This window comes from Numida meleagris, chromosome 2 (genome assembly GCF_002078875.1).
Source record: "Numida meleagris isolate 19003 breed g44 Domestic line chromosome 2, NumMel1.0, whole genome shotgun sequence".
In the NCBI taxonomy this organism is placed as follows: domain Eukaryota; kingdom Metazoa; phylum Chordata; class Aves; order Galliformes; family Numididae; genus Numida; species Numida meleagris.
In genome coordinates, this window is record NC_034410.1 from 96,898,300 (window position 1) to 96,921,753 (window position 23,454).

At 41.3% G+C, this 23,454-nt stretch overlaps 1 protein-coding gene across 1 annotated transcript in view; it reads right to left on the reverse strand.

Annotated features, from left to right (window-relative positions):
- VAPA (VAMP associated protein A) overlaps positions 1-21,536 on the reverse strand; it is a 28,012-nt gene extending 6,476 nt beyond the window's left edge. The window contains exons 1-2 of the mRNA XM_021387343.1: positions 21,195-21,536; positions 5,178-5,330 (exon numbers count right to left, since the gene is read on the reverse strand). Coding sequence (XP_021243018.1) covers positions 5,178-5,330; positions 21,195-21,270 — 229 coding nt within the window. The 5' untranslated portion in view covers positions 21,271-21,536. The remainder of the gene's footprint in view (positions 1-5,177; positions 5,331-21,194) is intronic.

The window sequence follows — 23,454 nt, forward strand, 5'->3', positions numbered from 1 at the left end:
TTTTCTTTGAAATAAACACACTTTATGACTGAGTGAATGCAAGGTAAAAGAACTCTGGCAGACTTCACGACATCTACCCAAGGAGGAAAGGGAAGAGAACCTACATTAGGCTGACCACCAACCAGTAGGAGAAGCTCAACTGACTTCTAAAGGCATACTTACTAATCTCAGCTAGGAGCAAAACTGCTAAAATACTTCATTCAAAACACAATTACTGAAAGACGTAATGCTGCCAAAAGCTTTAAATTTTAATAATTCATTGTAGAAGAGTTTCAACTTCAATTCTTAAAAGATGAAGTGATTAGTTAGAGAATAATTAGACAACACATTTTATTCAGGTTTTGACACTCTTAACCTTAAGTCCAGTAATAGCTAACGTTTGCCTAAAAGCACTCCAGAATCCATATATGCATTTGAATTCTATATTTTATCAGTAGAGAAAAAGGGATGAAATTCAAAGCCAAGCTCTGTAAAGGCAGTTGTAAGTGAAACATTAAATACTTAATACCCTCTCTTTGTATTTATCTGATGCATTTCACCTCTGCCTTTTCAGCCTTTAACACAGCCTAATGCAGATTTAAAAAAAAAAAAAAATCAGCAACCACCTTCCTGAATAAAACCAGACATTTTTGACACAAGCCAATTTGTGCTACAAGTACCAGAGATAGAATATACAAGAAGGGGTATTTTTGTGACAGGACAATTTCTGAATGACAGCTTTCTAAAGTTGGAAATTCTGTTGGTCGAGAATGGAAATGCCCATTTCAAAGTTATTATTCTGAAGTATACACAAATTCAGTGGAAAAATAAATAACATCAACATAACAATATTAATTATCTCCATTATTACTATACCGCTACAATATTTTTAAAGGAATGCTTCAATTACAGGAGTACAGAATCTTCATCCATCCAAACTACACAAAGCCATTAGGAGGCTGGTTTTCTGTTAGTGACGGTGGTTTTGTTTAAAAAACAGCCCAGAGTGGTTGTCAGGTCACTCTGGTACCATTATTTTTGTGGTTTCTTTAGTCCAAAGCGACTGAAAAGCACAGGTCTATAAAACAGACAAGGAGAGCAGAATGTTACAGGATATACTTGCCTACCCACAGGTGTAACGGGCCCGGTATAGGGACGGGCAGAAATATCTGAACACACAAGGTTTGTCATAGTAGCACTGGAGGACTAACGAAGTAGAAGGATGAATACATGGCCAGCACAGTCTACCTCCAATCTACTTCCACAGAGCAGATCATTATCTTTCATGAGTTGATTCAATCCAGACAGGAGCCCAGGACAAGAAAAACTTTAAGTATCTGCATATGCATGCACACACGTGCACTCTTCCAACTTTCTACCAGAGGATGATGATCCAGAGTGAACTGTAAAGGTAAATTATTTGACAGTGCACATGCACTTCTGTTTCACTGAAAGTAAATTCAAGTTTAGTGCATCTTCATGTAAAACTAAGAGAAACGCAAGTAATTTCAGATAAAATGAATTATACCTACGGAGTCCTATCAAGAGCAATCTGTACTGTTAGCTATTTTACAGCAATGAAAAAGCCAGAGTAGAAATATCCGTTTAGCTAGAAAAACACACTGTAGACTCTGAACAAGCTTCCCATATGTTCTCAAGAAGTTCAGTCAGAAGATTTCGATACTGTTATAATTGCATTGTTGGAAATTGTATTTCCCACAAGTCTAAATCTTCACTGGATGAACAGTTCAACACCCCTGCTTTCACACAAAGCAAATTCTTCACAGTAGAATTGAATAGCGTAAGTTTATAAAACAGTAAGTACAATATCAAAGTGATTAACTTTGTCTCTCCAAATTCACTAGTCCATATGAAGTTACTTCTAAATTTAATCATACTGCCACCTAATTTTAGACCCTACGTACTGGTTACGTGTTGCAGATGTTTGCTGCTGGGTGGTTATTTGATATTTTTCCCTGTTGAATGCTGCATACAGCATAATCAAAGGACAATTAAATAATCTATCACTGTATCTAGCAATCTGAATTAAAATAAAGCAGTTAAAGGAACTGTGGTATTTGACATGCTTTCAAACAATCCTGTTTTGAAAGGTTTCAAGTCAGAGTTCCTTAATCGTTGGTCTTACTTTGGTACAAAACATCAATGATTAAACTAAAGGCTTCTTCCAAATATGGATGCTATAGCAATTTATCTCTAAGAATTTTTCTATCAACAGACTACGGAAAGCACGTAGTACTCTTCCTTTCACCAAGGGAAGAGATGGAATACCTTGAAAAATAGCAAAGCCAGCTTCCACCACCTGAGAACTGGCAAAATCCTTGGACAGTTAGTTAAATAACTTTGTACTCTCTGACCACCAGGTAAGAGCTGAAAGCAAGACTGAATTGAAAGCCAACAGAGAAAGAGTCCATGAATTCAGAGAGCTATTAAAAGCTATGTTAGGCTTTGAATAACCACAGAAAACCTCATGAATACACGAAGCCGCAATTTTCAGCACATTCTTGGAATCCACAAACAGCTCCCACATCAGCTCGAGGAGAATTACAACGAATTGTTATGAAAGCCAGCCTCTTGTTAGCAAGGTGGTAATGTTTCCTACATTGGATGGCTTTATTTCCACAGGATACATCTTACAAGAGCCTGAAAACCAGAAGGAAGAACAGCAACAAGTAACAGTACCAAGCTGTGAAGGAAGAACAGTAACATTGTATAACTTGGAAAGAAAAATCAACAGGAAGCAACTAGCAGAGATGATACAATAATAAGCAGATAATTTAGCTCATGGAAGTAAAGGAAAAGTCATTCAGATAATAGTAAAGAGAAGCACGTCTCAATGACTTAGTATTTTTGAAAAAATGTATAAACCTTGTTGAAAATGGTTACCTACTCATTCACCCTTGAATGACACATAAAATGTCCGTAGACTTCATTAAAATGACATTTAAATCACATTTCCAATCATAAATTTTTAAACTCCCTTGACTCTGAATCAGCTGATGTATTTATATGGGCTAAAGTCAGCTAACACTGTCAACATTTACTTTTGAACGTAGAGCTTCAGACCATGGTATCCTACATGGAGTTCTCTCTGCCCAACAATGGGAGAGAAATCTATTTTTAATGACATGAACAATGAGTCAGCACTGAAAACACTTAGTAGAGAGATGCAAGAGATAAAGTGGGTCACTAGAAAAAAAAAAAAACCACTCTCTGCGCACTTGGCCTACCAAGTGACCCAAGAGAAATTATATGCCTAACAACAAAACACAACAACAACAAAAAACAGCAGTAAAAAAAAAGCCTTCATTCTGAAAAGTAGCTGTTACTAAGTATCTGTGTCTTGGAGGTACTGTAGCTGAATAACCGCATGAGATTCCAGCAACACAGAAAAAACAGTATTCACTGAGATGCAAAATGGAAAGTCAACCGGCTTTGATGCTCTATGATACTGTTTCCCTTTATTAGCCAACCTGAAGCTGAAAAACAGATAAAGCAGTCTCTCTTTTGAAAAAGGACATTCAATGAATTGATTGACTGAAAGAATTAAAAGGATGACTCAGAATAATGGAAAGGTTTGGGTTGGAAAGGACCTTAAAGATCATCCAGTTCCAGCCTCCCTAGTGCAAGCAAAGGCACTTTCCATTGGACTAGGCTGCCTAAAGCCCCAACCATCCTGGCCTTTGACATCTCCAAGAAGAGGAGCTTCGCTAGGCAAGCTGTAACTACAAGGCAGAACTATGAAATCATCAGATACTGCAGGATCACAGGAAAAAAAACCTTCATATCAGATGGTTCTCCCATCTAGCAATCAAATACGTAATTAAGACAAATTACTGAGAGTCAAAGTTAAGACGGAAAATAAAGTAAGCTTTTGACTATCCAAATTTTGAAACAATTTTTCAGTAAAATAATCTTTTATCCACAAAACACTGAACTGTCCACAGCAATACTAAAGTTTTAAAAGGTCACTTTCTATGGATCATTGATATTAGATTGGAAAACTGATGACTCTGCTAGAAGGAAAGTTACTTTTAACGTTTAATTCCATCAAAATTTAAAGTTTTCCTGAGTTATTCCTTGCAATTTTTGAACATACACCTCAAGCCAGTTCCCCAGCTGCTTTTCAATTTCCCCAAGAGTATAAGGGGACACTTATGAGCCTGAAAAGCTCTGAGGATTCCTCCATGTTTCCTTTTTTGTTTTGCTATAGATTTTCAAGGCTGCTACAAAAATCAATTTTCTAGATTTAGAAGATCTAGGAGCTCATACCTGTATTACTTTTATCTCTACAACTTACAAGACCACAAGCTATCTACAGGAGACTTACTTCCCTCCAAGCTGGGAAATATGATGGGTCTGCATCCCTTCTCCCCTCTTACAGCCATTGGTTTGAAAACTCTTACTCAGAAAATTACTAACTCACAAAAACTGGGAGAATAACCTACCAAAACCATTTACTGAGTCACAAGGCCAATACCTACTCTTTTTTCATTTTCTTGTGAATGACAGAGTCCAATCTCATACAGATTTAGACCATTACATGTCCAACTATCAAAATACTGCTGATTGTCAGTACAAAGTATGCAAGTCAAACCTAGGTAGAGCTTCATGGAGGGGGTGAGGGGAAGAGTATCGTGTGGCATCAATGCTCACAATGCTGAGGAGTAAGGATCCTATGTAACATATGCTATTTATTACACACTTCTACGAAACAACAGAGTTCAGACAACAGGGACCAGTACAATGAAAACAACTATTCCACAGCTGTGAATGTTTGGGGTTTTTTTTTTAATGCAATGAGCTGCCAAGTAACAAACTTGAAACACATCAGAGCAGTCAAGTAATATTCCACTTCAAGATATAAACATGAATACAGTAGTTTGAAGTAAAGGTATTGCTAATGTCACTGTCCGTTTCCCACTTTCTTCCTTCCTTTACACACAGAGAGCTGCAGGTAAATATGATAAATGGCAAATATTTCTGGCACAGTGCATTTTCATGCATCATCGCAGGTTTACATCATCAAAAGTCGATATTTGCACTAATGAAGGGAAAGAGTTTTATTTTTAAGTATCCTTTTTAAAAAGCTGGCGTACTTACAACAGCCTCCGAGATCACCATTAGAAAACTTGATTAAAGGTCTAAAAAGCATACAACCTGCAACTATTTGATTTTACCTGAAACAATTACAGATGCTCCCGGGTCAATAATTCCACTGTTTGGCCTCACACAGTATCGACGAGGCGCCGTGGTCTTCACTTTGAAGCATACTTTTTTATCTGATGGATTTCGTAACTTAAGATTTGTGGTTACTACATCTGTAAAGGGACCTGAAAATAAAGAAATAAAAAGGTTGTTTTTTTAAATGCGCATGTATCCGTGAAAAGGAAATCTGCTTATACAGTACAAATTAATCTTAATTTAATGTAATTTGAAGGCAATAAGTTTCTAAAAACCGGTTAAATCATACATCTGTTAAGCACATAAACCATTACACGCAAAGCATACTCTATCATCTAAGTTACAATAAGATGTATTACAGCAATGAAGAAATAAATAGTATGATTGATTCAAGCTGCTGGTGCAAGCAGTTCATATATACACACATAGATTTTTTTTAAACAGAGCAGTCATTAAGTTAATTTCATCAAAGCTTTCTTAACATTTTAGGTACCTGGAAGGTAATGGTCAAATGCTAAACTAAGTTTTGCTGGATTTTTCTTTAGGGATAGGATAGGGATGCGTACTTTAAATGTTTGGAAGAGTTCCAAAGACAGTAAACACTATGATACTGAAACAGACTAACTGTGCTTGACATTTCAATTTCTGTTAGATTTCTGAGTTCCTACAGACTTGACAGAAGCACATAAACCTTATTATTTAAATTCAAAGCAGGCAAGGAAGATGATATTCTGTTTATTCATATATTCTAACAAATTCACGGGAAAGAAACTAATTGCCAGATTCGCCTATCCGACGCAGTATACTGACTGCATTAAACCATCAAGATAGGAATTGATTCTACGGTTGGATTGCACAACAGCGGCATAATTTCAATATTAAGCCATAAAAGCCCTTCTTCCAGAAGAGTTCACCTCCATTTGATGCCATGCAGCAAGAGCAAGAAAGGTTCAGTGTTCTGAGCGGTGCCCATCATCTGAAAGCGTGAATGCACAGGCACTGAAGGAATATAACTTAGAAAATGGAATTCCGAATGAACATGAAATTTATCCAATATTATTTCACGCGCACATTAACTTTCAAGAAGCCTAACTATTCTTTAGAAATTACAAATGCAATCACTACAAACTGTAGTCATTTCACCACTATTGAAATTGCAACAACAGCTATTCCATTTACAAAAAAAACCTTCTACTACACAGAATTAAAATTATACGTTTTTATACAAGTTATAAGCTACAACAAAACCACCAACTGCACGAGGTAATGCAAGTCGATTCTCTTTCAGACACAGTATTCCACAGAGGTCTCAGGACTACTCTGAAGAAAGTGGTAAGACTAGCAAGCATGTTATTACACTAGAGGGCTCACTATCCGACCAAAGTTTGTATTTTGATCACCCTCTTTCAGTCCAAATCCTTGATTGTGAAAGAGTACTAAACACAGCCTTGATAGAAAACAACAGGATACAAGTCAATGAAGACTAGAATTGGGACTGAGAACCAGAATAGGGAGCCATAATTGAAAACACACGCGAACTAGTTAAAATTCAAGACTTTTTTTTTTTGAGAAAATAGGACCAAATTGGTATTACTTGTCTGAAAAAATAATTTCTAGTCTGTCTTTATATGGTAGAGGAAAATAATCACCCCCTTAATCCACTCAAACTTGGCATAGGACCCATGAGGAAGGTTTACAGAACGACTTCAAAGTTTCCTGCCTCTTGCCCCTTGACAGCCCTAGCAGGATCCAGTTGCATTTGCTCACAGAGTCTCATCTAAAAATAACTTCCATAACACACAGCACAAGCTGAAGTAAAATCAGGTATCCGAATCATCCTCTGAGACTGGTGATACACTCAGAGAAGACCAACCACTTCTTTTTTGAGCTATATAAACATTATTAAGGACATAATTCTCAGTTTTATTTATAGCCACGTAGGCAGTGCCTTTGCAGGGCCCAGCAGCATACAACACCTCAAATTTGGCTGGCTTTTTTGTGTTGGTTTTTTCTTCCGTTTTGTTTTGTTGGACTGTTAATTGTAACTCTAGACAAGCTCTACAGAAGCTATATAAAATCTCTCAAGACTCAAAACCATCAGATTTAATAAACAACTCATAAGGAACTTCTGTACCAACAGAAAACAAGAACAAAATAAGACTAACTTTCACTGTTCCTGCAGCACCCAGCTATTTAGTTCAGTGACAGCACTGATCTTGAGCATAGGCATAGGTGCAGACCTTCCTGACACAAGGATCATCAGTCAGAAGAAAATATCTATTAACATTCTGAGGAGCACCATATTCTAAATTAGAATGGCATATCCTTCAAATAATAAATGACACAATAGCAAAAGATTCAGGAGTTTCCAATCACACAAACATATATATCGCTAATCCTGGGAACGGGAAAATAAATGACTGGCTGACACTAGCAGCCCGAGCACAAGAGCTTAAATCATGACAGCTCCTCAAGAAAAGCAAGAGAACGGAGGGGAGAAGAGATGGGAGCATTGAAACAATGGACTCTGGGATCTGCAACTAGGGTTTCCAGAATAAGATCTTCAACACATACTGATATAACTGTCATGTATGATGACAAGACGTCATGGCTTTTTAAACCTGTAATTTCAATCTAACAGCTCCTGGGAATCAGTTAAAGGGAACAGGGAGTTAAGAAACCCATTTGGCAGTATGCAGCCAAGACACCAGTTACAGCATCTTTCCAGAATAAAAACTGTGAGAGTGCCAGGCTATTCCAACTGTTGTGAAAGGTGCAGAGACAATTCATGCCAAGATTTTTCCTGTCTTTTCGACTTAAAACGGCCTTAGAAAGGAATGACAGACGCTGCCTACGCTCAGAGAAACTAGAGATCTCCAAAAACATGATACACTGAATTTCCATTCCAGCAATCATAACCGTGCAGCCGCCGCAACACTAATGCCGAGGTTGCCTCTGGCAACCACATATCTTGGACAACCGCAACTAGCAAGCGGGAAGAAATGACACAGATTCTGCAGAGCCAGCTTCCACTGCTGAAATGCTGTCCCAAGTTTTCTGGCTTGCCACAACCTTGCCAGTTACACTGCAGTAGAACCTAGAGATGATGTATTATTGGACAAGTAGGATCTGTACAATGGTCTTTTGGGATCAGTGTTGTCATATTTCCTCTTTAAATTCAGGTCTTCTGAGCAGCAAGTCATCCTTCTGCCTGGCAAAGTCAAACATAAGGGAGAAAAGTATGACATGAATACGCTTTCTGGAGTGTGAAGGAAGAGCTGAAAGGAACCTCCTCAGTTCATGATACCTATGGGAAGGTCAGAGATTGATTACAGCCAGCATCTACTCATTGACAGTACAGAGCAAATGAACTGAAAACATTTTTTAGAGGGAGAGAGGTTTGATTATTAGATGTTCAATTCAAAATCAGACTACCTATCCATAACATACACGAAGACCCCATCACAGAGCATCAACTCCAAAATTATATAAAAATTTATCACTGTATAAAATCAGAGCTGCTATCTTGTAGAGTTCTACAAAATCAGGTACACATTATTAAAAGGTTGGACAGTACCTTATATGAAACAGCTTAAATGCAAGTAGATCGTTCTCTTTAAGACAGTGAACTTCAAAAAGCTAACATCCAAGCCGACTGCACACCAAAGGTACTTCATCTCAAGCATGGAACTGAAGTTTATTTAGGCAGTAAACTGGCACGTTAAGTTAATTTATCAGAATCAAGAAAGTACACAAACCAGCAAAAAGATTCCAAGCTCCTTAAAAGTGGGTAAGTTGCAGTATTAAATTCAAACATTGTTTTTACAACATGCTCAAAGTGGGATGGTGTTTTTCCACAGCTGCTTCATCGCAATTCAAAATCTGGGAGCACACAATATACCCAGAAGACTTCAAGGTTATCTCCTCCAAAACAAACTCAGGCAGGGTAATTCTGTTCTGCATACAATAGTCAGATTGGGTGGGCAAATCATTTACTGCACTTAACGTCTGCAGTACTAATGCAAGAGAAAGTAGTACTGCATTAGGCAATACTTTGCCTGATGCAGCCCAGAATACCACTATGCTTCTTTGTGGCAAGAGCACACTGAAGGCTCACATTCAACTTGAAGTCCACCAGGACCCCCAGCTCCATTCCTGCAAAGCTGTGCAACTCAGCATTTCCCCTCGCTGAACTTCAGGAGGTTTCTATCCACGCATTTCTCCAGCCTGACCGGGTCCCCCTGGATGGCAGCATGATCCCCGGTCTATCAGTCTATCAGAGTTTTGTGTCATCTGCAAACTTACCAAGGGTGCACCCTGCTCTATGATCCAGATCATTAATGAAGTTGTTAAACAGGACCAAACCCAGTGTCGACCCCTGTGGTACACCATGAGTTACTCTCCTCCTGCGAGACTTTGCACCACTGACCACTACTCTCTGGGTCCAGCCACTCAGCCTCTTTCTTATCCACCTCCCAGTCTGCTCATCCAGACCCATTCATCAACAGCTTTTCTGTAAGGATCTCATGAAAGGTGGTGTCAAAATCCTCAATGAAGTCAAGGCAGAAGGCATCCACTGTTCTCTCCTCATCTACGAGGCCAGCCACTTCATCATAGAAGCTAACCAATTGGCCAAGCCTGACTTCCCCTTGGTGAATCCATGCTGACTACTCCTGAGGACTCTCTTGCCCTTCATGTGCCTAGAAGTGCTTTCTAGGATTAGCCTTTCTTTCACCTTCCCAAGGATCAAGGTGAGGCTGACTGGCCTGGAGTCCCCGGGTCCTCCTTCTTGCCCTTCTTGAAATAGGAGTGACATTTGCTTTCCTCCAGTATTCCGGCACTTCTCTCAATCACCACCTCAATTAAGGATTATAAAGAGTGGCTTCACAATAACACCTGCCAGCTCCCTCAGCACTCACCCAAGGGTGCATTCCATCTGGGCCCATGGACTTAAGTAGGTCACAGTTAGCTTAAGTACTGCCTGACCTGATCTTCTACAATGATGGGTGCTTCTTCCTCATTCCAGATTTTTTCCTTGGTCTCTGGGACATAGGATTCCAGGAGGCCAGTGTTGCTAATGAAGACTGAGGCAAAGGTGTTAAGCACTCAGCCTTCTAGATGTCCTATGTAACCAAGTTCCACATCTCCTTCAGCAGTAGGCACATATTTCCCTTTTGTCACTGAAGTTCTTAAAGAAGCCCTTCTTGTTGGTCTTGACATCCCTGCCCCAGTTCAACTCCATTTGGGCTTTAACTTTCCTAACCTAATCTCTGCACGCTTGGACAGCAACACTGGATTCCTCCCAGGTCTCTGTCCCTTGTTTCTACCCTCTGCATGCTTTTGTCTGCTGTCCTCTTGCTAGAACGGACTGCTCGTGAGCTAGAAGATGATCCTGGATGTTAAGGAGTTTACCAAATCATCAGTAAACACGTGCTCCTACATCTGAGATAAATATCAAAACCAGAAGAACTTCCACAGATTTGCTGCCCTTTTAAAAAGTTGCATCAGAGCAACAAAAAAAGCTCTGTTAAAAGAATGAGTTGGATATATTATGAAGTATGCCACACTCATAATGCACTGATATTGTGTGCAATGCACCAATAGATATCAAGGAGACTACATATTAAGTTTTCTTTTTAAACAGGAGGAAACATCCACTATGATACATCAATTGTCTTCCTAAATACGAATACTGATTGAAATAGGTAGCCAAGTTAAAAACCAGAGTTATTTCACAAAGGACCCAAAATTCATTCTACAAGCTTCTTACAGCCAGAGACTCCAGCTTTCCTTCAGTGTACCCTACCAAGAACACAGCTTTCCCAATCACCTTCAGATTTTTCCTCTCAAGTTTATCCAACTATTTTTAAAAGCCCTTAGAAACATTTCTATTCTACCTTATACTACAGAAATATATTTATTAATTAAAAAAAATAAAGAACAACAAACTGCCAGCACTAAGCTGCAACTTGCATTTTACTAGCAAGCAAACATTGTTCAATACTGAAAAAAACAAAGGTAGGATGTCTACAAGTGGAAGACCAGTGTTTAGTAGTGATTCAGACTACCCTGACTGATAAGAAACCTCACTAATCTTAAAATATATACAAGATTTAAGCACTTAATGGCTTCAAATTTAATTTTACAATACTTTCTGGAAAAAAAAAAAATAGGTGACACAGTTGGCACAAATAAAAAAAGAACAAGAGGAATGTTATTTCTATCAACTAGTCTTAAGCAATTAATATTCAAATTTTTGTAAAAAACAATCTGAAGAGAATCCATAACATCCACTGCCAATGAATATCGCTCACCTATCTCCTGAAATATCAAAAACGTGATTATTGAAATATCCTATAAACTCAGCTCGAAGAAGAATTCCAGCTGCCACAGATCACCTTTGTTAAAAAAAAATGTCATGGTCTACACAAATCACAATAGCTTATACTTCATGAACTGGTACTTCAACACTGTAAGTCTGAATGATCAGGAATAATCAGTAGATGAAGTTGCAAGATTAGTATCTACAAATAGTCACTGCTCTCAAGTATATATCCATATGTCAGAGCAATAATACAGAATCTCTCTTCTTATTCTATCCTAGCACTTGAGAAATAGCTCTTAATTTCATCATCAATTTGCACGTAGATGTCCTAACGCAAAAAAATCTTAACAATCTGGTAAGCCTCAACACGCACAGCTCCAAGAGGCTCGTTCCAGGCTAGCACTGCTTATCATGGGAAGCATCAGATTTTTATCCGTGCTACTCACAGCGACATGCTGTCAGCATCCACACTGATAGTCTGTCCGCCAAAGATTTTCCTTGAAAAAAGCTGAGACAATGCCCATTTTTAATCCTAAAAGAGTTCGTTTTTCCTCAGTCAAAGGGGCAAGCAGAGCTGTATGGCTTGAGAGCAGTGCTTGTACAGACGCTGACCTGCATGCTCCTACTGACAGCTGGTATAAGAGAAATGGGAACTGAAACCTTTTGACTCCCGTTCAGTGCAGAAAAGAGAAGAATACAGTACAGCAGCATTTCAAGCCAGACAAAACAAACATTTTTTCCCCCCTCATATTTTTCTTTCTGGATCAGAATTTCATATTTACTCCAGCTTGCTCCTGGCATGTTAGTGGCCAAGAACCACAGGAGAAACACAATAAGCATCTGTTTCACGGGTAAAGTGGAGCCAGAGACGATTTCCATGAATTCTGATAAATAGAACATTATCTAACTTTATATACTGGGTAAAATACAGACTAACAGGAGATTGTCCTGAAGCTAAATATGGACAAAGGTTTCTTTAGTTTCCACAACAAGCACTATTAATAACACGCAATAACTTCATCCAAGGATATTAATGCTATATTTACTTTAAGCTCCAAAATCTAGCACTCACATGGCTATTTTCTTACATTTTTCCTATCGACAGAGTGCCATTACTGAAGGAATGTCATGTTACTAGTGACAAAGGCAAGTTCGTCTTAACCCCACATTACTGTGAATTCTCTGCTTGGAATTTAGCTCTCTGGTTATCCTGTTATCTTGCCTAATATACACTAAGCATACTAAAATTGGTAGCTCAGAATTCTACTAGGATAAAGTCTTAAGAATCTAACGACAGCATTATTCATCCCAAAGCACCCTCTCTGATGAAATAACAGCAGTATAAATATTTTATTACTGATCACCAAGAGTATTTTAGACAGCAAATGACACCCAAAGTCCTGAAACAACCAGAAATACATATAAGCACTCTTTCAGTACATACTGAATAAGTGGCTAATATGGTATATGGGCTATGATATCAACTCCTCCCGCTGGTGCAACTGTTCTCTTTACTTGGAGGGGGTAGGAAAACTAATTTGGTAATTACAGGCTCTTAGACTTCAAAGAATATTAGCAGACTTGAACAACAGAGCTAGTTAACTAAGTAACTTCCTCCTTTCTTCTTCTTGTAAACTTTTTTTTTAATATATTTTAACCTCCTGTAGCTTATAACAGGTTTCAGTGATGCTGAAAAGCCCAGATCTGCTGTTTAAAATTCAAGAATACAGCAGATCAGCTATAAAACTTCCAATTTGATGCACCTGCCTGATCTGAATTGCAACATTCCAGATACTCTCCAAGCTATAAAGCTGTAAGCAGAATGTGTCTAATTATCTTAGCTGACAGCTGCAGTAGCATGCAGCACTCTGTGCAAAGACTAATTTCCTTGAAGATCCGACCCAAACCTGCGTGCTTTTCCAAGTGTGCGTCCCAAAGAACTGGACATCACACGTCAAACATTAAACTGAACACCAGAACCCATCTGACTTTCACCAGTTTCCTTGCGAGCAGCATCCCAACAGCCTAACAAGGTGTAGTGGAACTGTTAGGTCAGGGCTTGAGCTGGTGATAGAGTACTTGGTGAAGGGTGTGCCTGGCCCAGGGAGCACAGGCACATCATCTGCATCTGTGCTCTCCACATACCCAGAACGGGTAGACTCAAAGTGGAACCACACTGGGCTCATATAAGTGCCAGCCACCGAAGGGAGAGCAGCTCTTTGGCCTAGGCTGCTTCCTGAGAAGGAGTGCTGCATGGCCAGAGAGCCCCTTCATCAGGGGGGTGAATTCAGCTCTTCTTTCTGCACACGACTATGAGCTTATCTGCAAATACTTTGTCTGGTATTGCCAAGAACCTGCCAGAAGCAGTTTCGCTCCTTCATGAGCAGAACACAAGGTAACTTAAAAATAAATGAATTTCACACAAAGGACATACAGCTTCTGCAACTGGCACGCAATGCAGAGCCTCCATCTAAAGAGGCTTATATATCAGACATCAATATATTCTACAGACAGATGTAACTAACACTGCACCACCTCCAGAAGCAGAGGTCTCTAGCTCCCAGATCTCTGAAGCTGAGTATGCCACATCCCACAGTTACTCAGGAAAACAAACATCTGCTTTACAGCATGCTTGCTCACCACTCCCTCCCTCTGACAGGATCACGAGCTCCATTCCCTCACTGCCTTCCCTTCTCAGTAGTAAGCTGAGCTAATGCAACCACTCTCTCCAGGAAGCAGCTTACTTCTCCAGAAGTAGTAGGAGTTCTAATGCAAGCCCTAACAGCCCTCACTTCCTAACAGGGAAGCGAGCAAATATCTCACACATGTCTGAAATAAAAACCCCAAACCATTTTTATTGTCACTGGGTCTACAAGGCTTAGTGGCCATTTTCAATTAAGTCCTATGAATTCTAATAACTGTATTTACTTCACATATGGAGCAGTTACTCCTATGTGTACAATTTTTTATTTTCCAAACATCTCTTCTTAAAAAGAAGAAAAAACACTGAACACAACCAAATGCTGCATACAGAATCATAGAATCGTTTGAGTTGGAAGGGACCTTTAATGGTCATCTAGTCCAACTTCCACATCACTCCTTTTACAACGTTAGTTCAGATTGACACATTCAGATTTAAAATTCAGACTGCTTCTAATGATCTAAACACACTCAAAGCCACTTGATGCCAATCCATTTTTGTACCAGTCCTACCCTTCAGCCTATATAGTCATTACTCCAGTGCCTACTTACTCTGATATAGATAGTAATCAGCTCCTCTTTCAGTCTTCACTTTGCTAAGACAAACAAGCCATGCTATTCTACTTCGTTGACATTAATAACTTTTCCTTTCTACCATCCCCAGTTAGGTTTATTCCCTCTGACTAGCCGCTGCTAGGGATGTATTACCAAAAAAAAAAAAAAACTTCCCTTAGGCCATAACTACAGCCTCATTTTTGCCCGTTTTGGAGACTTGTCATGCTCATAATAAGCCTATGACTAAGTACTAGTCTCTAGTCTTACTCCTTCTTCATCACTTCCACCTAAAATGAGAAAGCATCATAGCATCAGATCTCTTACTGGCACACACAGAATACACAATTTTCTCTCTCATCCTATGTCCTAACCTCACAACAGCAGCGAGCTCCACAAGCACAATCCCATTCACACCATGGTCAGAAGGGAATATACTGAAGATCCTAAGCCAAGTTCAAACATGAAAGACCCATCCTTTGGAAATATCTTTATTAAGCTTCCAAGAGCCCAACAGTTGCGCTGTGATTTATTTTATAGCTTGTTCCTTCCCCACCTTAATGCTTGCCCACTAAGCTTTACCTGCAGTTACTGGTTTTGCAGGTACCTCTGTATGAAGTCATTTAATGACACCTAGTACATCCAACGGTCAGGTCAGTTTTCATCTGGGTATGGGACACATAGAAGACACCAAAGGAGAGGCAGAGAGTGGGCAGGAAGTCTTACGCCAGACTGGCACTCTACCCAGGATGCTCACGCCGCATTTTATTCCATTTACCTTCAAGTCTTTAATTATTTTTTCCTCCAAGGCTATGCATACTATTTAGGTCAGATCTACGCAAGCACTGAAGTGTCAAATTAAGCATTACCCCATGTGAAACCACATTTTGAGAAACATAGGAGTGACTGAAGTGACTATCGCTTAAAAATTCAGGCAAGCCACTATTTCTCTTTTTCTTCTTTCTCTGTATTATTAAAAAGCAAGTACATGAAGTCCTATAGCAGGTTAATCTTTAGCAAAGTGCCTCAGCTATCAAGACTCTTTTCTTATGGAAAGAAAATGAAAAAATCTTTATTTTAATTCACAGGGCCACATTTCTATTAAATACCTTAAAACCATAACATAAAACATGACATCTGCATTGCCCAATAATTTTCAAAGCAATTAAATATACGTACACTATTCAACAACACACTGGAGGGCAGGAGGCCAGGATCACAATGCATCAGATAAAATCTTACTACCCAAAGGAAAATAAAGTGACTGGGGTTTTAACTTGTGCTTTTGTATTTTTATTTTCAACAACACTTCATCATAAATTACCTTATTAGTCATTTTACTGTTTTGGTTTTCTTAAGCAATTAGCTTATATAGACCTATTTGGCTCATCTCACAATAAAAGCCTTACAATTTAACAACATTACAGTGGGAAATATAACACTTATCTAATTATTCAGTCATTTTTTTTCCATCCTACATATAGCAAGTTCTCCCTAGCAGTCTTTTTCAATTTGAATTAATGGCTTGTAAGCTAAACATGCAACAAAAACCTGGGTGACAGGCTTCTTCCAGAGACAAACTTGGTCAGAAAGTAGCACAGACTCACAAACCACAGCCAAGACAAAGCAGGAACAACTCGCAATATTGCAACAGACAGTCTGTGCACTACATATTCAGTTCTATTATCTAATGCATAAAACACCTCCTCCTGTTCAAGGTAACGTTCTATTCTTCAACTAGCCCTTCAGCAACAGACACAGTACAGTGTTTTTATAATACTGATATAACGTAGTGATTTAGAACACTTACTTGGGCTATCAGCAAGCAGAATGAGAGGGCACTTCATACAATGACAATGTAACGGTGAAGCTTTTCTACTGATGGGTACACTGCAAGTATAGGTCGTCAGGCCTGGAGAGCAGATCTCACTTTACTGAAGGTGCAATAGTGAGTCCTATGAACTGAAGGGGAAGGACAAAACATCCCAGTCTGTACTGCGGCATTCTTCTTTCATCGCAGGAAATAACTCCAGTACCAAGTTTTATCCAACACCTACCAGTACACACGCCCTCACCTGGATCAACACAAACCCTGCTCATCAGGCACTCTGAAATGCAGTCTTAACACTGTGGCAGAAACCTAAACATGAACCACCTCTTAAAGGACAACTGGTAAAATACAGGAAAAAAAAAAAAAACACTCTTCCTTTTTCTTCCTCAGCACATCCTCACTGATCAGTTGGTGCCTTAAGATTCACTTATACTCAACTTGAAAAAAAAAAATACTAACAAATATTGCATTTGAGCCAGAAAACAATGGAGAGAAACACAAGATGATTAAACAATGCCAGGAAATCACTGGATTTAAAAGAAAAGTCAAAGACTCTTGCTGAATATTCAATCATTCTATAAGATATTCCATCTTTGTCATTATACAATACTCACACACACAAAAAATATCAACTTGTGGCTTTCTGGTGCTTCAGAATTATTCACCTGTGCTAGTAATCACTTACAATCATTTTGCCCCCTCTGTACTCCCATTGTTTAGTTCCAAAAACATTCTGGAATGAAGACACCAGAAACTGACATTCCAACCTCTTTTTTTTTTTTCCCCCTTTTCTAAATAAACCTATCTTAGAAAGCTGGGGCATCACAAACGTACTGGTACTTGGAATAGAGTGAAAATAGGCTTAAAATGTGATCTGATCCAGACACACACAAATAAGGCAGCAAGATCGCAGTTAAGGAGTTCAAATCCTGCACTGCGAAGACACCCTGGGCCAATTCTGACAGCGGATCTTGAGGGCAGGGGACAGATTTAACATGGAGCTATTTTTACCTTTCAATTCCACCTTTGCGATTTGCAGCACCGCACACCCTGTGGCTTTCGCTGCTACCAACAGAGGGGTAATGATTACAAAATAATCGACAGCATTAGTTTTGTATTATTTCAAGGGAAACCTGCATTTCAGAAGGAGCTGTGATATTCAAGCGAAGTGCTGTTTGCCTTACCTGGAAAGAGTTGTTTGAATATACGCCAGCTGACAGGCAATTTTAATACACTAACAATCCTAGAGTATGAATCAGATTAATAATGGGAAATTAAGTACTGCGTTCTACAGAGCTCTTCTAGTAACTCAAACCACAGAAGTGAGTATTTTACTGCACGGTGGCATTCACAAAAGTTGATTTTAGGCTGCTTACTTGCCCATTTATTTGTGGCCTCAATAAAACAAAAAGAAATGGAAACACTCTTTTGAGACCTTTACAAAGGTGGCAGAGCGGGATTTCACACGCTTGCAAGCAACAACTTCCATAAAGGATGTCTATGTAGACTATTCATACATCTTTATAACATCTGATATGATTGCTCGTCAGACACCTCTGAAGCACGTGAAATACAAATTCTGAATACTACCTACTAATCTTCCTAGGCTCATCAAATCAACGAGTCTTGATTTTCAATTACATGTTGCAAAAGCTGGTCTTATGACTGATGTAAAGATCTGGAGAATGTTTTTTAAAAAAAAGGACCACCTTCCAAGAACAACCTAAATGCAAGTGACTTGCAATTACATAATTGGCTTCTTGGATTTAAGGAAGACCAGCTGAGTTTCCATTACAAAACTAGAAAGCTTTGATTTGAAAACTTCAAGCGCTGCCACTTAACTACACAACTGTTAAGCAGCTAAAAAAGATTTTTTTAAAAAGTATTTACTCACAAGAAACCAATTCCAAATTACCATAATCTTCCTTAAACTGGAGCTACAGACAATGACTATATGTATGAGTCATGTGAAAGGACCCTAAGAAGAGAGAGAAGAGGAGAAACACCAAGTAGCTAATTTGAAAGGTGGAACACAGTCCAATTCTCCCTGTCTGGTCCTAACCAAACCCAAGGTTCAGACTGGAAGAGCTAAACCAAATGCATTAGGCTAAAGCACAGCAGAAAGCTAACCTGTGAGTGCAATGTGGCTGAAGACCTGGATACAATGGCTATGAGTCAAATTCTCAGTGCTCAGTAGTGAGTCTCTGAAAGCAAAATCATACAGGGTATCCACTACCTCTTAGTTTCATCCCTTCTAAGAACAATTTTTTCCCCTTGACACATTTGCACAACATTCTGAAATACATTTATTTGTCTTGTGATTCCCCTTAGGTGTCCCCAATGGCCCCACAATCCAATGAAATGTAGCTATTACAGCAGCAGAAGGAATCACCCAATGCCAACACGCTATCAATGGCTTGCTAGGAACGCCAGGTACTACAAGAACAGGATTCTAATCTTTCTGTCACCAAAGCAAACACAGCGTGCTAACCACCATGGGACAAGTTCTTAGACTCCTTTTGAACAGTGTAGAATACAATTCAGCACGTGCTTTTGCTGACTGAGTAGCGACCAAGAAGAGCTTCATCAGACAATGATGAATTTTAAGTGTCGTTAAGCGTTCCTCAGTTAAGTCCTACCTACTCTTTAAGACCTTGTTTGCAAAAGGGCATATTAACACATTTCACTGCTGCCCTAAAACTCAGCAAATTCACTACAAGTCACTCTATGAGACAAGAAAACCTATAGAGCTATTTGTTCTGTTCCGATGGTTGGACATAAACCGGATCTCTGTTACATACACATCAACAGTATTAGGATAATACCACCAATAATGGATAACTACCCCAGTAAATAACCAACTATGCTGAAAAAAAAAAACTTTTTTTTTTTTGAACAATCATATGATTTTCCTACATCTAAGTTACACTTAGAAATTCTGAGTCATGCACTCTCTTAGTAACCAATTATTTTTTAAAGATAATACTCAGTATTCTCTTCTGCCAACACTGTACTCTTTTGTGCAACACTTCAGAACTGAATGACTGTCTGTGGCCCACAGACCTTCCTGAAGACCTCAGAACAATAGGCAGTTGGAAAATATTTACTGTGAAAGCACTCAGTGCTCTTTAAATAGGTAGCTCTTGCTGTAGTGTATTACAGTAATAATACAGTAATACAGAGTGCTTGCCATGGTGTCCCACTGCAGTTCCATTATGCTTCAGACTTTGGGTTTGCTCAGTCTGCTCTACAGACATTTTCCTACTATACACATGAGCCTGAAACCAAACTTTATGCCTAATAAACACATTTTGTAAGCACACATGACAACACTGATTACTGTCTGACAATGGTTTCATCCTGACAATTTCTACATCTAGTACTTACTGTGTTCCTTGTAACCAACAGTGTTTCAAATCACACAAACACAGCTTGCTTCCAGCTTGAAGACAATGCAAGATGCAAGAGCTTTAATGCATTTTCCTGCAACCTGCTCTTGCAAGAGTGCAGCGCTTTGAAACCTGGACGCAGACATTCTAACGCAATAAAGAAGTGGTGAAAAAAAACAAGTTCCCACTGTGGTTTTGGCCATACCTTTGGATGTGCAATTTAAAAACTGCAGCTATCAGGAAGTTAAGATGCATGATCCAACAGGACTGGGTCTTTTAGTTGATTTGATGGATCTCCATAACACGTAAAGCTTGAGAAAAACGCTTTGATAAAGCAGACTTCAGTCTTACTGCTAGGAGCCTGGCACTGGGGGAAACAGTGTTTGTCTCTGATATGAACATCAACCTGCTCCAGTTGAACAGATCTTTATGTGGTCAGAGCAGGATGCCCTATCCCCCTAAAACAATGAAAAATGAGCCTAATAAAAACAAAACACCGACACTTATAGGATTATGCAAGTACAAGCGCTGACATCAGTCGCAAAAAGTAAGATGTAAGCTGAGAGTATGAGCAAGAACTCCTTATTCCAGCACGTTTGCTTTTGCTGTTGTTGTGTTTGGTTCTTTTTAATACATACACCTTTCAAGGGTCACTCTGGAGGCGCCTCCCTTTTCACAACTATCCCATTCGCGATTGGTGAAGAGGGGATAACACCCCACACGCCAACAGCACCGGCCGGAGCCCCTTCTGACAGCAGCACACCCGATGCACTGGAACATCCCAAAAGTGACATGCCCGAAGCCGCCTCAATCTGGGGACCGCCCGCCCCTACCTGCAGCGGACAACACCGGCGGAGCTGACAGGAGGGCCGCTGCCCGGCACCCCGCCGCGGGGACGCGCGCAGGGCAGGGGGCGGCCGGAGCCGCGCTGCCGGCAGAGCGGGCGCGGCGCCCGCCGGGGGCCGGGCCGCGGCGCTGCCGGGGCCGCGGACGCGCCGGAGCCGCCGCGGGATCGCAAGATGGCGGCGGCCGAGCCCGCTCCCCGCCTCGGCGGCGCCCCCCCCGCCGCCCCCACCCCGGCGCCGGCGGCCTCCTCGAGGGACCCGGGCGGGCAGGGCCCGGCCCCGCGGCGCAGAAAGGGGGGAGGCTCCCCGCGGCGGCCGGGAGAAGCGGGACGCCCCCCGCCCCGCCCGCCCCGCTGCCCGCTGCCCCTCACCTTTGAATTTGAGGTCGGTGGGCGGATCGAGCACCAGGATCTGCTCGTGCTTCGCCAGAGCCCCGGCGGCCGCCATCTCGCTCGCTCGCTACGGCGGGAGGAGGAGAGGGGGAGGGTGGGAGGAGGAGGGGGAGGAGGAGGAGAAGGAGGAGGAGGAAGAGAGGGAGGGGCGGGACAGGCAGCCCGGGCGGCGGCGCCGCTCCCCTGTCCCTCGCGGCGGATAGGGGCCGCTCTGCAGCCCCGGCACCGCTCGCTTTCCACCTCGCGCCAGAGGCTCAACGGCCCCCGGCAACGCCGGCCCTCCGCGGACACGAGGGCGGTGGCGACAGCGACGGAGGCGGCAGTCGCCGGGCCTGCTTTGCGCATGCGCTCACGCGCCGGCTTTCTCGCTCCCCCCCCCCCGCCGGTTGACAGCCCTCACGGCCGCCCCACGCCAGAGCCGAGCGGGAAGAAGCAGCTCCTCCGCGCTCCGGGAAGAGGCTGTGGGAGCGGCGCGCATGCGCCGCGGGAGGAACTACAGCTCCCAGCCTGCCGCGCAGGGGGCGGGAGGGCAACGCGGCGGGCGGGAGGCCGCGGTGCATGCTGGGGGGTGTAGTCTTTCTGGGTGCCTGGGGGACGCTGAGGAGGAAGTGGGGCGCCTCGCCGGGCTTCTCGCCTTCCCGAAACCAGAGGCAGGCTGGGGTAGTGCGACTTCGTGCCCTTCCTGGTGTCTCAGTCTTGTTTCAGTAAAGCTGTCGGAGGGAGGGTGAGCGTGGGGTGATAGGCCTGGGTGGTGCCATTTGGAGAGACGGAAGGGCAAATTGGGCAAAGAGTACAGAAATACCCAGGGTTGGTGACAGCTCTGACCTGAGACTGGGGTACCACAGACGAGCTTTGAGATATCGAGGATTAACTCCTCATTCCCACCAGGCACTCGCACCCACCTTGGGATGGCTGCCATCCTGCTCTAAGGCAGCTCCAGTGCCTTTGGGAGGCTGCTCTGAGGTGAAGAGTTTCACCTTTAAAGCAGGCAAAGCATAGCCTAGAACATCACCAAAAGCCATCCTGGATCAGGAAACTTATTTGATCGAAGGCTTAGGGACTCTATGGCAAGAGCTACTGAGCTCTTGCCAAATCTAAAGTCTTTAATAGTAGAACGGAATGAGAGATGTTTGCCATCCCTCTTACTTCCACTTTTTGTCAGTGTTTTTACCACAGACCTTACCATTAATTCTGTATTTTCAAGTGGGTGGTACATCCTTGGGTATTTTGAAAGAGGAAAAACAAATTGCCAGATCCACCTGAAACTTGATGATTCTGATCCCCTAAGACTAACTTTGTAAAAATCTGGCCCTAAGATACGTAATTAAGTTTGTATTCATGCAAGGTTGGAGTACAGGGGATGGAACTGGTGTCAAAATGATTAAAATCATGTTTATTTTTCTTCTCTGGCAGTCTGGTGTAGGTATGCTAAGAACATGTATGGAAACATAACAACCCACTTGAAAAATATGTCCAAATAACGCATCAATTAAAATAACTTAGAATCACTGAGGTTGGAAAAGACCATGAAGACCATCTAGTCCAACAGTGAACCCATCACCACCATGCCCACTAACCATGTCCCTCAGTGCCACATCCACACAGTTCTCGAACACCTCCAGAGACAGTGACTCCACCACCTCCCAGGGCAGCCTGTTCGAATGCCTCACTGCTCTTTCTGAGAAGAAATTTTACTAATATCCAATCCAAACATCCCCAGTGCAACTTAAGGCCATTAAAACTTGAATGTTTTACCTTCAAATTCATCTATCCACCGTAACAGTTATGGACTGCATCATTTCCTTGGTGAAAGAAAGGGCTTTGAGTCCATTACATAGGGGAGGCCTGCTGAGCAATTTGGGTGCAGGCTCTGCCTGGGCTTCAGCAGGGCCTTCACCCCCTATTTTGGCTATCTGCCTCTGCTCCAGGCCTGCACACATCGTTCTTTCAGCACTCTTCTCCATGCCCCTCTTGCCAAGAGCAAATACCAATATGAGCTTTAATATCATCACTGACTGAAGAAGAAATGTGAGAAGCACTGTAGAAAAGCACTTTGGAGTACTTCTATGTAATTGGAATTGGCTTCGGTAGGTGGAGTTTGGTGGCATATCTGTGAAAACATTGCTAGTAGGTCTTTAGCTATCCTGGCTGTAGTTTTCCTGCTATGTACTTATTTTATGATACCTGTAAAACAACATTGGAAATTGCTACCTTTTGTTTATTTACAGTGCATTATTTA